General features: G+C 43.8%; 1 protein-coding gene across 2 annotated transcripts in view; it reads right to left on the reverse strand.

Moving 5' to 3' along the window:
* Positions 1–11,349: 11,349 nt before the first annotated feature.
* Positions 11,350–16,934, reverse strand: part of SDHAF3 (succinate dehydrogenase complex assembly factor 3) — a 39,174-nt gene continuing 33,589 nt past the window's right edge. The window contains exon 2 of one of the 2 annotated variants that reach the window (XM_087774421.1): positions 11,350–15,800. In XM_087774421.1, coding sequence (XP_087630547.1) covers positions 15,597–15,800 — 204 coding nt within the window. In that variant the 3' untranslated portion in view covers positions 11,350–15,596. The remainder of the gene's footprint in view (positions 15,801–16,934) is intronic. The other variant, XR_015708176.1, reaches the window with a different exon arrangement.

Genomic DNA, 16,934 nt, shown 5'->3' on the forward strand with positions numbered 1-16,934 from the left:
GGTTCCTGGCTGTGAAGAGTCCTTTGGGGCCGGAGGGGTCTGCCCCATGCCACCCCACAGGTCCTGCTCCCAGGCTGACAGCCTTGGGGGTCGCATCCAGGCTCCCCACCCCTCTCTTGTGGAGAGGAGCAATGTCTTTGTGCACGTCTGAAAGGCAGTGCATGGGGATTTGCCAGGATACCAGGCTTGGAGCTCTTTAGCTTTCTGTACAGTTATGTATCACCATTTTTAACACTATCACCACTTTTGTCGTCCCAGCACTCGTGTGAAGCAGAAGACTATAGCTGCCCTATCATACAGATGGGAGACTGAGGTAGAGCCCAAAGCCAAAGCACGAAGAGTGCTTACGTAATTAGCCTCCACAGACGTGCATTATTTCAGGAGAATCCAGAGTGCCAGTAGCCTCCAAGAGCCTAGACAGCTTTTCTGAGATGCAATGTCTGGGCTAACCCCGCATGAGAAGTCAGCCCGAGCCGTGGGGCAGGCTGTGCTCACTCCACTGCAGGAAAAGTTCAGCCAGCCAGGAGCAAAGGGAGCAGCCCTTCACCCAGAGAAGAGACGAGCCTCCACCCAGCAGGGAGCGAAGGGACGAGCCTCCACCTCTGCAACAGCCCCGGTGCATCCCGCTCTCCGTATGCACAAGCTGCCACGGGACGCGTGCTGCAAGCCCTGCACCAAAATGCAGTTGCATGCAGCGGGAGTGTGCTGTTCTTAGAAAGAGCGTGCTGTTCATCCACCTCTGAATTTCAACAGCCTAGATCCTTCACATCCTTGTGTAAATCTCTGCTCATTCCAGAGTTTGACAAAATACATACCTTACGCACAGTCTGTATCAATATCTACAAATCCAGCATTTACTGGCTTGACACACTGATAAAATATCACATTATTTATTCCAACCTTATAATCAGAAAGTCAGAATTACAGCAAATGGAATCTTTTCTATCTTCTGTTTTAAAAGGTCTAATTATTTTATTACTCAATGTATGTACATGCAGATAAGTAATAATTATTCTGAGTATTATCCTGCATAATAGAGCCAGTTAATGCTCAGAGATAATAGCGCAGAAAGAGCTCATTATACAAATTTGTACAAAAATAAGAGAATTTTTTTTTCTTCTGAACAAACTTGGTCTAGTTTGATAATAGCAAGTTTCAATCACTTCTTTATTTGCTGAAAGATTAAACTATGTGCAGCCAGTATACTGATTATTATTTCAACGATGAATCACCATGTGCTTTTATACTGGATTCAAAGAGGAATTAGGCAGCCAAAGGATTTGAAGACAAATTAATGTAAGGCGACACTAAAAGAAGGATGATCCTGAAATTATTGCACATCTGTTAACAAACAACTTTCTTACAGGAAATGTCACTTATGAGATGGTGCTGCTAACAGCTGAGAAAACTCGGATGAGTGTGGAGAGGAGGAAATGGTGATGCTTTCCAGTATCTCAGAACCACGCAAGTTCGAGGTGTAGAAAACCAGTTTGGCCATGAAGCGCGTTTGGTTTGGCCAAGGCTGAACTTGAAGCAGGACAACTGCAACACAAGAGGTGACTTTCATGCAAAAAGAAGCCAGTGTTATTCCTTGATAACCCAGCTGCCCAGTATACCCCCTGCTCTCTGGTGGATCTAGCGGCGTGCTGCCCTCGATGCATGTAAGGAAGGGAAGTCCTGTGAGAAAGCACGGAGTTTTTTTTTCCAGCTTTTTTTTCTTTCATTTCCCCTGATCCAAGCTTGCTTCATTCAGCTCCTCCTTACCTAACCCCTTACTCCACTACTTTTGCCCTGAAATAAAAAAATTGGGGAAAAAAGCAGAAAATATAAAACAATCGTTTGCTGCTCTTGGCTCCTTTCTCTCTTACTCCCATTTCGATTTTCCTGCCTGAAGGCCATAGGCATGACGTGGCCCGAGGCCACGGGCAGGGCCACTGTGAGACCAAACGACCAGGCCCAGGGGACGTGAAGTATCAACCAGCCCCATGATGCACAAGCCATGGCACCGCTGGTGAGGCACAGCAAGGGTTTGGTTTTTCCCAGCACCAGGAACTCCTCTTACCCCAAAAAAAGGATGGGGCAGGAGGGCTCAGGGAAGGGTAAGGGGTAAAGCTGCCCGCCAGTGCCCAGGTGAGGCCAGGATGGAGCGGGACAGCCTGTCCATCTCCACTAAGGAGAGGGGTTGTGATTTTCAGCAGCAGCCTCTGGGTCGCTGTCAGACAAGTGCAATGAAACTGCTGAGGGCAGGTTTCTGAGGAAAGCATCGGACACCTCCATTGGCACCAGCGGGGAAATCAAACCAGAGGAGTGGCTGCAGGGCCTGAGGGGAGACTCTGTGATGGCAGCAGACGTGTTTCTGATGAATATCCATGTCTGTCTATCCATCTGCTCAAAGGCATGACACCTCTGTCTCACGTTTAGCCACCACCTTCTCCCCATTAATTGTGTTTAGGAGGGGCTCTGAATCTTTGCCATAACCATCGCTGCTTTCCTTGAGCGAGTCATTTATGGCTGTAAATGTATAAGTTTATAACCGTTGTTAATTTTGACTAATTACTAAGGCAGCTTTTTCTTCTTTAATACCAGCTTGATTCAGACAGAGAGTGTGTAATGGGATTCCGGTTGGAAGCAAAAGCTGCTATTAATGCTAAGCCAGCCAATGCCAGCCGCTGTGAGTTACCAGCAAATTAGAAAGCACACAGGAGGCTCGCGGCTCCCGACCCGGGGAAGTGCTTGCTCGGTCCCTGCTGTATTACCGGCAATGCCCCCCCATGTCATGCAGGCAGGGGTGGGAGCAGGCAGGGCACCACCCCAGAGCTCCTGAGTGGAGACACCCCACCGCCTGCCCTTGCTGCGGCTGTCACCTCCCCGGGCTGGCAGGGGCCCTCGCAACACCAAAGCCATGCTCCATTGAGGAGCAGGGGCCCAGGAGGACTCAGGAGTTGTAGCAACCTCAATGACACCCACAGGTCATGGTGCGTTGCCTGCAGCAGGAGAAGAGCCCGGTCAACATTACCAATGGATGACCACGTCCATCCTACGCCATGTGCTGCATTACTGGTACGCAGAGCTTTCTACCAAACTCCCAAAACCCAACCTCACCTGCCAGCCCCTTGCCTAAAATCCCCGCTGAGAGATCCCCACAGACAGAGCTGCTCACCCATGCCCTCCAGATGATGGTTAATTTAGAAATCAACCTGGATGATTAGATCAGAGACCAGCTAAACTTGGCTATTTCAGACTTTGTACAAGCACCCAATTTATTTTCAGTTTGCATAAAAATATTTCGAAAAACCTCCAAACCCAGCAAATCTACCTGTGGGAAGAACTTGGTCTGCTTCTGACTGAGCACTGAGGAGCACAAACATCCTTGGGGGCAGTTTTGACCAGAGGATCACCAACCGCAGCATCCCCCGGGTGCGTCTTCGAAAGGGCTGCAGCTCACCCCACACCTCACAGACCGACATGGGGGGGGGGCTGGGGCTCAGCCGGTGTCTCCCCCAAAGCCAGCTCTGGGAGCAGGGCACGGCCGGGCGGAGCAGCAAGGAGGAGACTGACCCATTTTCACCTCCTTTTCTTGTGGGACGGGGGCTGCCAGGGCAGTGCCAGGGACTTCTGGCACAGCGACGTACTTTCAAGGAAGGAAAATAATGCACAGAGGAAGAATTAAAAAAAAATCTCCATGGAAAAGGAAGACTTTCAGTTCAAGCCTTTCTGTCTTGCATCCTTTGGAGTCCCGTTCTGCAGTGAAAAGAGAAAATCATCCTTATACTGAACGCAATTTTATAGCTCACTTCTGCTTTTGATGAAAATTCATTCATGGTTTTTTTTCTGCATCAACATTTATGCATGTGCCCAGGGAATAGGAATACTCCCTTTAACCAAATGAAACATTGTTCCTGCCTCTAGACAGATATTACGGATCCTTGCAATTTCTATCTTCCAGCAGAGGAAGCCGAGACTGTGAATTTATTTGTCTGCGGTTTTGGGTTTTTTTCTACGCCAGCCACATGAGGGTGAGCGATGCTGTTCCTCAGCCGCGATCTGCCACTGCTTTGACTGGAAGTCCAGGTTCATTCTTGGGCTGAGGTGCTGACCCATCTCCATTGCTGACACAAGCAGTAGGAGCCTGGCTCCACAGGCGCAGGCGAACTTTGCCACCTTCTCCCCTGTATCTGGGATTTATTGAAGAAATGGTGCTTGCTCATGTCCTGGATTCCAGCCAGTCAATGACACTGCCGGTTGCAAATCTTATTTCTACAGCACTGATGGGTTCCTTTTCCATAGATTACAAAGGACGTTTTTATCATCCAAATTGCATGAGCCAGCAATGCAATTCACCAGAATATAGTACCTCTATAAATATTTCATAGAAAGATGCCAAGTACTATAAATTGTTTCATACAGCCACTCCCAAACGCCACCGAAGCATGGTGCGCACCAGAGGCATTGCAAGGCCTGTGGTCTGAAGCCTAGAAGGAGGAGCTGTCTGTCCCATCCATTGGCAAGGGGAAAAAAATACACTTAAAACCTTCCTCAGGCAAGGTATTCACCAGCACACCACCCCAAGGCTCTGTGACAGCTCTGAATTATATCATGGCACACAAGCTGGGCAGCATGTCATGGAAAGAGTAGAAAAAACCCTTCATATTTATGGCAGAGACTATGAGTCTAGCAACAAGTCCCATTTCTGGGGCTTGGGAAGCCTTCTCCTCCATGCTGAAGGAGGCCAACCAGGGATGGCACGGGGCAGGGGAGCAGTGCGTGCTGCAGGACGCCCAGAGAGCATCTGGCCCAAGTGCCTCTTAACCCCTTCCACAGCCTCTTACATCTGTTTATGCCCACCCCTTACCATGCTCTCCAGGAGTGATCTCTGTGCCTGCCCCCTCTCCCCCTGCCGAGCAGATGTACTTTTTATGCAGCAGATGTTGGTACTTGCTCTGAGATAAGTAATAGATCTTTCCATTGGCACAGGGAATGAGAATCGTTTCTAAAAAAGATAAAATAACCAGCCTGTTTTAGGGCTTACTGCTAATGTTCATTAAGAAGTTCATTTTTTATTTAAAGATGTGGCATTTTAAGGCCATTCTCTTTAAAAAGTTGGTGTTAGAGGCCGTATGCAGTCCCCTGAGGCTGAACAAAACAACTTGGAAATGCTTTGATCTCTGACCTGTAAATGCTTGAGGAGAGGCAGCAATAGCATGTTGGGTCACAAGTCGATGGACGAACAGTTCACAGGAAACCAACATCTGGCAGCCTGTCCACAGCAAAGAGTTTGAGTAATTTCCAGAAAGGCTCATTTGCAGTCCAGGACAGACAGATGGTACAAAGTTTCCTTCCTAATCCCTTCTGTGGCATGTTAAAAAGAAGTCAGAAAAGCCACACAGATCCCTTGGAGCGACGTCAGAGGCCCCCGCTCACTTAGACAGAGGAGACCTTTTGTGCGGAGCCCAGTGCAGTGCGTCCCGAGTTTCCTGAAGCTTCAGATGTTGCAGTAAAATAGCGTCAATTTTAATAATCTTAACCAGGTTTGCAAACCTTAAGCAGGTTTGCTTACCTGCAAAGGAGCAGAGCTAAGGACTGTCTTTTTTCCAAGCCAGTCTTTCCGTTTCTTCTGCTGAAAAGCAAACAGTTCTAGTAAAAAAAATGCCCCCTTGGGACTGGAAGAACCACAGTCAGAACAAACACAGCTGTGACTGGATTTGGTTTGATGCAATTTTCAGTTTCTTCCAGTTTTTTCCCCCCGAGGGAAAGGTAAAGACTAGCTGTGGGCATACCACTGCAGTCAGGAGATGCTTTGCTGATGCGCTACACAGGGAAGAAGTGAACCCTTTGCAGTTGAAACCTCAGCCCCCTGAGGGCAACGGGCAAATCCCTTCAGGATAACATTAGGATTTCCCTCAGTGGCTTTCTGTGCCATGCCAGAAGTGCCCTTCCACGCCATGCAGAGGATAGAGGTGGCTGCCCTGAGCCCCCTGAAGCTGGTCACGCTGCCCGGGGAGGTGCCAGGAGTGAGGACCACAGGGAATGGCCTTGGGGATGGGTCCCCCTTTCCCTTATGGGGATGCTCCCCAACTCCCACCAGCACAGGCACTCCTTTGGGCCCTGGAGGATGCTGCAAGGGTGAGACATCCAGTGATACCTGATTTAGAAAGAAGCCAAATGAAAGCCAGAGCATGTAGTTTAGCTTTTAATCATGGCTATGCATCATGCTTCATGTTACCAAAACCTCCGTGCTACAGCAATATGCTGTTAAGCATCACAGCTATTGGAAAAGAGCAATTGAATCCCACAGGTAGCACTGATATTTCATGTTTATAGTTCTCCCCAGCTCCCTTTAGGCAGGGAACAAAGTTCTGCTCTTACAAATAACTACACCATAATAATTAGTTATTAGGCATTTTTGATTCTAACAAACATCTTAGTTACTTACAGGAACTTTTTTATAGTGGTCTTAAGAACCCTTGCCATCAGTTTTTGTAATTATTCCTGAACTTGAAAAGAAATAGCTACAATTTTTAATTCATCAAGTAGTTCTTACAGTAATAAAGAGCTGAATTAAGCAGTGTGAAATACGAAGAGCAGCAAAGCTGATCTTCTGGGATTCCCATAGCAGAGAGTAATTCCAACTTCACAGAATTAAACAAAACCACCACCCCAATTTGATAGGAATAACCAAGAAAACAATCTGGGTCGAGATGAAGTTACTTACCTGGAAATTCATGCCACAGCTTAACTATCACAATTCACGGAAAGTTAGCTAAGCAGGTTTTGTCCTGCAAAGTTTGGGCTTTGCTCTCAGAAGCCTCTTTGACTCCCTGGTCACCTGTGAGCTACAGAGATTTGTTGCAGGTAAGAGCAGAAGCGACAGCAGCTCCAGCCCACGTGCGACCTGCTCAGCCTGGATCGCACCACAGAGGAAAAGCATTGTACTTCACAGCAAGAGGCAAGAACAACTGACTTCAAGGTAGTATCAATTTCTTAACTTGCACTTGGCATTTGAAGACACTCTGGGGTTTGAAGGACCTCCTGCACATCTCCCAGATCCCCCTTCCAGTTCTCAAGATGTTTTCACCGGATATGTTTTACTCTCCCTTCATTTGAGATTGGTTTTTACATGGACTTTCAGAGCTCACCCAGTTTTCGAGATGGGGGGAATTATGTTTTGGCCTATAAACTTGCTGAATATTGGTTTCAAAATAACTATCCACATCATAGGATGTCAATAACATCTAAATAGCTTTTACAGGATTGCCTCTAACTCCAAGTACCCCCTTGCCATTCCAGGTCAATATTCCTTTCCTTGCTTTGTCTCACTGTATAGCTTTTAGTGAGCTTTTATTGTGCTATCTAGTGAAATTCCTACCACAGTTCGGGATTAGGGATCAAACTAGTACATTCCTGTAACATGTCCCCTGGCATCTCACTTCTGGTTGTTTTTTTGATTCTGAAAGCCATTAGCCAGTCTTTAAATCACTGCCAGTCAGCACAGAAGTCCATACACCCTCAGCCTGGCTGCTCTTAATGCATGGAGGCTACAGAAGATGTTTATGAATAGCCAGGAGGGAAAACCTTGCTTTGGGAGCCAGCTGTGCCTTTGTAGAGCCAATGTGAACAGAGAAGAAGAGAAAATGGAGAAGCTAATTCCATCTGATTTACTTGTCCTGGAGCACCTCCACTTGGTGGGCTGCTCTTTCTGGACTAACAAACACACACATCGCTGGGGGAAAGCACAGGGATTCAGGTATGTCCTGAATCATGACAACCAGAAGAGGCTGCTGATGGACCTGAATGGTTAGGGATGGGGCCGTGCAGCCACCTTCTTTGCCGCTTCAACACAGGACTTCAACGCTCATAAACCAAAAGGGATATTTCTCCAGGATGCTCCAAAACCTGTTTGACCAATGTGTCAGGGATGCATTGTGCCTCTGCTCAAGGGCTTAAATCCCGTGACATGAAAATAGCTTTAGTCTGGCAGAGTCTCACTTTTTGGTGTGGATATTTTTTTGAAAGGGCAATCTATTATGCTTAAGATGTGTCATTTTTTGAAGTTTTAGAGCTGCTTTCAAAACTATGCCTAAGCAAATACTGCAATAACCTACTTAGTGTAACAATGTGATCAGACACACTTCATGCTTTGGTCTGCAATAGAGCAGGGTACAGACTTCATGCAGTGTCATCATACCCATACTGATCATGTGCCCACAAGGAACAGGTACGTGTTTGTGCCTCACTACACTGCCATGCAGTTCCTGCAGCAGACTTTGCTTCAGGTAGTGGCCTAGCAAGGGAAGACCTCATCCACAGCCATTTAGGAGAAGGTAAAGTCCCAGAATTCATATTCCTCTTGTCCAAAGACACGGATTATAGAGAAAATGTGGGTAGTTCTTACTGTTAAAAAGTGTCACACTGTTTTCTGAGCATCTGATCGTGACCAGAGTGCACGAGCTGAGGGGCTGGAGCCGTGGCTCTGGACAAAGAACACTGGCTCCTCCAAAGGACCTGCAATAGGTGGTTGCTCTTGTGCCCACTATGGTCCTAGTTCCTTCTCTAGCCTCGTCCTAGTTCCTTCTCTGCAAAAAGAGACTGTCTTATCACGACGACTTTTTTGTTTTCCTTTTCCTGTCATCTTTGTTTTCCTTTGCGATACTGCTGAGAGGTCACTCAAATTGTAATCTCATGTACCACAGGTTTTGTCAGTGATTTTTTTTGTGTTGTTCTTTTTTTTTTTTGACATAAGGTCAAGGAGACAGGAAACAGAACGAGTCATTACTACATAAACTCCGGTCTTCATAGCAACAATGAAAAGTGTTTTCCTTCCTCAGTTTTACAATTCCAAGCCTATAGCCTCACCTGAGGACTGGCAAGAGGTTAAAATGTTTCCTAACTAACTTACTTGCCCATTGTGGAGTTTTAAAGGCAGGCTACTGGGGTGAGTAGCACAGGCCAAGTGAGACCCGAGAAGCTTTCCTGAGCTCCGAGATGCGAGACAGGGGCTTGGGAAGGGCAGATGGGAAATAGTGTTTTTACCTCTGTAGGACTTTGTGTGCGCTAAATCACACTCCTGTGGCACAAATCACCCAGGGCAAAGAAAGCGATGGAGAAGAGAAAACATAACGTTACCTGGTGCCACTCTTCCTCAGACTGAGCATCCCACCACGGTGGGATCAGGAAGGCAACACTGTGCTAACTCCCCAGAGAACGTGGGGCCACACTGCTGTATTTGCACCAAAATCAAAGCAATTGCCTTGTCCCAAGTTACTGCCGTGAACCTGCTGCAGCTATGGAGAGTGCACGCTGCAGGCAGGCAACACTGCATCCCACGCTGAGAGCCATCGCCAATCGCCGTCTCCTGCAGCTACGCAGTTTTGATACTTCGTGTGTGTTCATGAAATGCTAAAATTGCTGAATGCTCAGGAGAAAAATTCAAGGAACCTGTGACGGACAAATTGAATTCCCCAGGACAGACTGGCAAATTTTGAGCCTGAGGAAGACTGGACCCACAGTCCCAGTCAGCCTCCGGCACCAAGACCTCTGCCGTGGCTTTGGCACTCTGCGTGATGGATTAGTGCTTGGCAGAGGCCTCTCTGGAAGAAAATACCTTAAAGTACCAAGAGGTGCTTGGAAGACCTTTCTATTTGTTTGTAAAGCCAGTTCTTCCTAAATCTTCTTTCCTTCCCTGCCTGCCAGCCTCCTGGGCAGGGGCTGCCAGCGAGCAGCAGGCAGGGGCTGTGGATGTGCAGTCCTATGTGCCGTGCTCCTGTCCGCGCTGCTGCAGCAATGCGTGTTAATCACACGTCATTAAGGCATCCAAGTCATTTGTATAAAAGGTGTTGATTCCCTCTCTCTCATAATCTGAGCAAAGTCCCACCATATGAAATCAGCAATTAACAGCGTGACAAGAAGGACAACAAAATCAGGTTGAGATACAGATGCATCCGAACCTACCTTATTGTACCTCAATGCACATAAAAAAAGCACTTGATTTCTTTTCCAAGCTGACCTTCCAATTGACAATGTTAATTTGGAATAGCTGAACTGGACAGGAATGGCATATTTAACTCAAAAGAAAAAACAAAACAGAAGAGTTGAGTTTCGTCATTTGTAAAGAAACTCCGCACATGACTTGCCCTTTTCACCATACCTGCGGGACAGATCCAGCAGCATTCTGGGAGCACTGTGCAATACCATCTGAAGTTGATGAAGTTTTCCAGTGGTAAAGGATTGCAAGATTTTGCCCCAAGAGGCTAAGAAACTGTAATTTTAAGATATTTAAGTCAGGTCTCTTTTCCCACCACCCATTAGCATGTGCTCACATTATAAAATTAAATAGAAAGAAACAGAAATTCTCAAATCAGTTCTAACTGGGTTTTTGATTAATGAGGTATTTTCTTCAGCCTTGAAAAGTTTTTAACTTATTAGATCATAATCAAAGGTGACTTCACTGATGACAGTATGATGTTGTTAACCTGTACTGGAGTAGTAGAGGGGATGTACAAGGAGCGAATCCCTCTGTGAGTAGGAAACATGGCCTGTCAGCTGAATTGGTCCACAGCTCCTTACTGCCTCTCGACGGTGCCCCAAAAGGGAAAATTCAGACTCTTTTAGCAGCCCTCTTCAACCCCAGCTGGGCCGCGTGCCTAGGACTGGACGCTGGCAGACAGCACGCCTTGGGTTCAGCCACACACAGTTTAAACCCCAGTCGGGTTGGCAGAGCCTGCTGGAAGGATCTACCACGGTCCGTCATCCGCCTGGGTTACTCACTGATTCCCGACCACACCATCCTATTTTCATGTGGGTCTGTTGTACAAGGGAAGAGCATGGCCAGTTTCCGCTGCTCTGGTGGACTTTCTATGCTATAGATTCTGTACATTCTTCCACCAGAGTAAAGCTAGGTGATATCCTGCCTTTGGTACAACCCCAACAGAGTACTGCCAGCTTACTTTCTGCTACATATTTTACTGGTTTTGCTGTTAATCTCTCAGGATAAACATATACCACTATTTTAGATTCTGTACTAGTTGTTTTTCCAGTCAAAACAGAAATAGTAACCTTTTGGGAAAAAATGGTAAATATGTTAGCTCATTTAACAGATTATTTAGATTTCACTTCATCCCTCTAGGACTGTAACTGGCATACAACAGAAGGCTCATCTGTGCTGGAAATGGTGTTGCAAATGGTGGTATTTCAACAAAATATTTATTGAGGGCTTTACAGTAGTAATATGCACTCGTCTTGATGTTCCTCAGCATTTTTAACAAGTTGGCAGATATTCAGTAACTAAAGGTCATTTTATTAAATAAGGATTCTTGTTTTATAGTCTTAAGTACATGCTTTGAAATTGTTAGCGAGCAGATTAAACACTGAACTCCCCAGACACACGTACCCGTTGTGTAGGATCATACATCACGTAAACGGGCTTGTTCAAACACCTGACATTTACTCATGACACACACTGCTACATGTGGCAAAACATTCAGTCCTTAGTCATTTATACATTGAATTTATACATTAGCTTATAACTCTCAATTTTGATGAAGAATACTTTGTATTGCACTTATATAATGGTTGCATCCAAATAAAATTAAATTCTGTGATCTTCATGTGCCTTAATCGGTAGACACAAACCACTGGAAAAGCTGGAAGGACTCAGCACTGTCGAGCCTGTTCCCCAGGCAGATCTGTGGCCACTGAAACTGCTGAAAATGTTCCTACCAAAGCCAGGGGTTTTGCAGCAGGTATGTAACCTCCATGAACAAGAGCAGATCATTTACAAATGCAATTATTGTCAATTCTAACATCAGCCCTTTGATTTGTGTCAGTCTCTACAGTGAGCTTTCCGATGTGGTTCAAAGGGGAAGACTTCCCAGTACCACCATTCCTCACTGTGAAGCTCTTGGGTACCAAAGGCTGGCAGGCGCACCAAGCCCGGTCCTGCACCGGGACACAGATCAGTAGGAGGTGGGTCAGGCAGTTCTGTTATCAAAAAAGTCCTGCAAAGCCTGTGTTGCTGCATCTATACCCTCCAGTAGGAAGGATTTACCTTGCCACCCTTTCCAAGAGGTCTGAAAATGCACAGTTAAGCAGGACAGCATGTAGAGACATCTTTTGCCCTAGAATGGGAGATACCTTTTACAGTGATTCAGATTTCACCCTTCCTCAACGGTATGTGGACCCTCTGTGTTCACACTTGGAGTAAATCAGTCTGCTGAGAGATTCAGCCCTCCCTCTGTTTGCCTACAGAGAGTAAAAATTAAAACAGATGATAACAGGCAGGGAAAGGTATAGTATTGCTCCTTCACTAATTGTCCAATATTTTTACCTAGAAGCCAATGAAAATTTGGCCACTGACTCATCGGTGAATAACCAGTCTCTCATAAATACATATCCAAGATGAAGAAATAGGAAGTCTACTAATAATTCAAAAAGCTTAAAATAAGTCCAAATAGCTGAGAAATTAAACTCCTTCATAAATCCCACCTTCAATCTGTTAAATTATGAATTTATTTTTAAGCAAGAAACATCACGTTCTAACAGCTCTTGCTGGATAGCCAGCAAGCATAATCCCACATCACAGAAATAATAAAACACTGAAAGAATGACAGTTTTAGTCATTCTTTTTAAGATTTATAACTTGTATTTTGCATATCAAAACTGGTAACTTTTAATGAGACAGATTTCTGAAAATTGTTTGCGTGTTGATAAGACTTCAGCTTGTGCCTTTTCCAGCTATCTAAAACTTCAGCTCCCTCCAACTCTTACCAGCTGTCAGGCGATCACATAAAGTGTTAATACAGATAAGGTTTAGCCAAATTAACCAGTGAATTTTATCACTCTCTTTTAGTTCTAGAAGAGCCAAATGGATTTAAGATCAAGAAAATACAACGGATCTTTCTTAACAGATAAGCTGAATGGAGGGAGGTCTTTTCAGTGCTTAGTTGTATAACAGCAATCCATACCAACACACAGAACGCAGCTTAAAACTTTGTACTCATTTCTAAAGTGATCATAGCTATTCTTCATTATAAGGTGATATGTATCTTTTTTCTAAGCAACTCTTTCACCATTTGAAATAGCATGCTGCTTGTGGTTTTGAAGTAATTTTGATGGACGCTTTCCTTTGCTCATTATCCATCAAACCCTGTGTAAAATTCTCCACAAAAAGTATCCTATATCTAAAAAAAAAAAAAAACCTAAAGAAAAAGCATCTCTGTCACTCTACCTTTCTGTGGACAGGATGAGAAGCCCATTGTCTTCTTCAACTTAACTGTCATTAACCACACTTGTAAATCAAAGAATTTCACTGATGCATGGTGGTGTTGATGTTGCAAAGCTTCTGTGGGGCCACCCGCGCCCACCACTTGCCTAAGCGCTGCTTGGATCAGAGCATGCCTTACTATTAGCACTGGCCGTCTTAAAGCCAGCAATCTTTAAAGATGTTGCATTCTTATTGTGGAATTTTGGCTTTTGTAAGAGTTGTTTTAATACAAACATTGTACAAAATACAAGCTGCCACTGGCAATGAAAGAAAAAAGTTGTCGGATTTACTAGAAAAGGGACTGTGGATGTAAAGATGTTTACCCTCACCTCCAACTCACTTTAGGTCTCATTATAAGCTTAAATTTTTCATACCAAATAGCAATTTTTCATTATAAATTAATTTAGCCTCTAGAAATGTGCATTATCTAGGTACATACATGAGTAGACAGATGCAGAACAAGTATTCTAACTAGTTTCATTGAACTAACAAGTTTCATTAAATGTGTTGATAAAAGTAACTGTGCTCTAAATTGCAGTATTTGAAATAAATTTGAAGCAACTTGGATATTGACTGGAAAGTAGGCACACATGTACTAGCAATCAAGGAGTGGAAACAAACTCTGTTGTCAAACAGTTTTTGATATTAAAACTGAGTAGATCTAGTGACGAAAATCAGTGGTTACTGTATAGCTGATGGAAGTGCAACAGAATACATCCTTATGCCCTAAAACTTTGGAGTTTGATTACATTTCTACAGCCTTTGAATTTTAAAAGGAAAAAAGCTTTAGGTATGGGCGAATGGAAGTACCAGAGACAATTTTCAAGCTTCCTGCACACCCCCCCAATCTGTTTCCCACTTTGATGCTGCGGCAAGACCTAGGTACGTAGCAGGCCAGAAGGGAGACGCCATTGTCTCCAACCACACCCTTGAAGCACCAAGAACCAAGACTTGTGAACCTCAGCCCTGCAGTCTAGACGTCATCTCCACCCTCCTGTCCCAGTTTGGATTAGGCCCTTCAGGTTAAAGGATGTTTCTACTGTGCAAGCAGCGGAGGCTGCAGCAGAGGAAGATGTATCAAAGCAACCATAAGTTGCACAGGAGTCTTGCAAACAACATTTTAATGAACAACCTGCAACCTAAAATCCTAGCAAAGAATTGGGAAGAGAGAGAACACAGAGAGAAGACAGAGAGAAGCAGGCTTCTCCCCAAATTGCCCCCAGTTAGGATCCAGGAGCGTAGCTTTGGCAAACAGCATGTTGTTATAACTTGAGACAGATGGAAATGTGCTTACTTGTCAAAGCTGTTATCCCCCCAAGAGGAACAAAATTATGTTGTCTTGAACACACTGTGGGTAACAGACAGGGAAAGGTCCAGAAATAGAACACAACTAATAATATAAAACTAGGTTTGGAATATGAAATGAAAGCCGTCTTTTGCACAAAACGGGGGTGGTTTTTCTTAGCAGATAAAAAAGTAGGACTTTTTTTAGTCACAATAGTACGAGTATTAGGCACGCATTGTCCTGATGAAGACTTAACCTATTACCTGTAAGTTACAGATGTTTGTTTATACAGTATTATCAACAGGATAATTTCTGTGATTGAGGAGTTTACTAATTCTGGTCCATGTAAAATATTGAATAATATGAGATACTGAGCTTTTAAAGAGCCTTTGAATTCTAACTACAGCACAACCAACTCATGAATGGCTTTTTAAAATTTTAGATACTAACAATAACCTGAGTCTAGCTTTTAAAAAAGTGCAGAATTTTCTTCATAAGCCAGTGGTTCCCTCAAGGTCCATTTAATAATTAAGTACATCTTTTATTTTAAAGCACATTTCACAATAAAGCTCAAGAAGAAAACCAACTTTCAATTTCAACAGCAGTATGTGTTTCTAATACTGCTTATTTCTTTCCACTGAAATAAGTCCACTCTAGTACCATACTTTTGTTCTTTCTCTACTGAATCCACATCAGAAAACAAATGCTAATTGCATCTTTTCCATTAAGGCAGAGGATGATATACAAACAGAAAGATGTTTTGCCCTATGGGTGCACTGAGATTAAAAAAAAAACCTTTCTATTTTTGAAATGTCAATTTATTTTTACCAAATTCTTTAAGTTTCCACCTTCCACTAGGAGAAAAAAAATACTGCAGATTATTCCATTTTAACATTTATTCTTGCATAGAAAGCCAAATAGCCAGAGACACCCGTTTCAGACAAGTTATGGCATCAGCAACACCCATTATTCCACAGAAACCACATTTAAGTCCAACTGGAAAAGGAAGTTTCAAAATGCTTCCATAGGCATTAAAACAATGTTTAAACCCATTTAGTTTTTGTGTTCCAAGTCTTTAGAAATGGTGATTTTTTTATTAGGTTTGGTAGCCTCATCCATCAGTTCCTTCAGCTGCCCAATCTGTTCATCACGGAAGTCATTAAGCTTTTCTTCTGTGAGCTGGATTCCATACACAGTCTTTTCTCTCAAGTTTTGTTTGTCCTCATTAATTTGTTGCTGTATCAGTGCTGCATAGTTCTAATGAGGAAGGAATATAAAAGTCACGAAAATGACAAATGCAGGATTCAGGTCAACTTCTTCTAATACCATCTTACTGTAACAACATGCTCTTATTCAACCTTCTACAGCAGTCTATTAATCAACACCAAATGACAACAAAAAAATACACTTTTTGCAAGAAAAAAAGTTGTTAAGATATTTCTAGTATCTACGATCAATTTTACATAGCTAGTTTAAAATGCATATCATATATATACAGATAAATTTAATTCTGTCATTTCATATACTACTACTGAAAACAAAATTTAATTACAGATCAAATATATTTATGTAGTTATAACTATTAAAATACATGTTTTCTATCTAGCAGGATATCAACAGGATTCACTTTGTAAACTTATACATCTGGAAAAGTATTATTCTTGAAGAAATGTATTAGAAAAAGCAATCTATTATTAGACAATGTCCTAAAGCCTTTCTGCCTAAGGATGCTGTTCATTTCTGGGAACTAATAAGGTCATTTGCACCCAGCCCTGGATTGCTCCGAAGGCAGTATGAATTCAGCAACTGTGAGACTTCTGTCGCTCCATCAGCTTTGGAAGAAATTAGTTACCAAAATTAAAAGTTAGGGGAGAAAAAGAAGGGGCTTCAAGGACAGATACCTCCATATTGCGTACTCATTCCCTGAAGGAAAAAAGGATAACCACTTTTCTGTACTGTTTTGAACATAAGTATGTTTGTTCAGAATTCCTTTCAATCCTATTGTAAAAGAAAGCATTTGGACCATGTTTACTTAAATAACAGCATTTATAGCTGGAAAATTGCTTTATCACCACTCTGGAGCAATCTTTGACCATTACGGCTTTTCGAAATTACAACACTCGAGGTTTTGCAAGGACAGTGCTTCTGCAAATTTAATTCGGCTAGCGGTGCTACCGCTGACACCGCTATGTTCAAAGCCCACCAGCCTGGATCCTGCGCGCTCCCCGCCTCCCTCTGCCCAGCACCAGCCCTGCTGCAGCAGCGCTCGAAGAAGTTGTAGCGAGTGAGTTTGTCAAAAGCCTCATGGCGTGTGCACTTACTGAAGGCAGCGAACCTACTCAGATGTTTAAAAGTTAAGCACACATTTAAACACTGGGTTGGAAGGGAGAA

Source organism: Nipponia nippon, unplaced genomic scaffold (assembly GCF_047370975.1).
Source record: "Nipponia nippon isolate SJK-2023a ecotype South Korea unplaced genomic scaffold, ASM4737097v1 scaffold_1, whole genome shotgun sequence".
Classification (NCBI taxonomy): Eukaryota; Metazoa; Chordata; class Aves; order Pelecaniformes; family Threskiornithidae; genus Nipponia; species Nipponia nippon.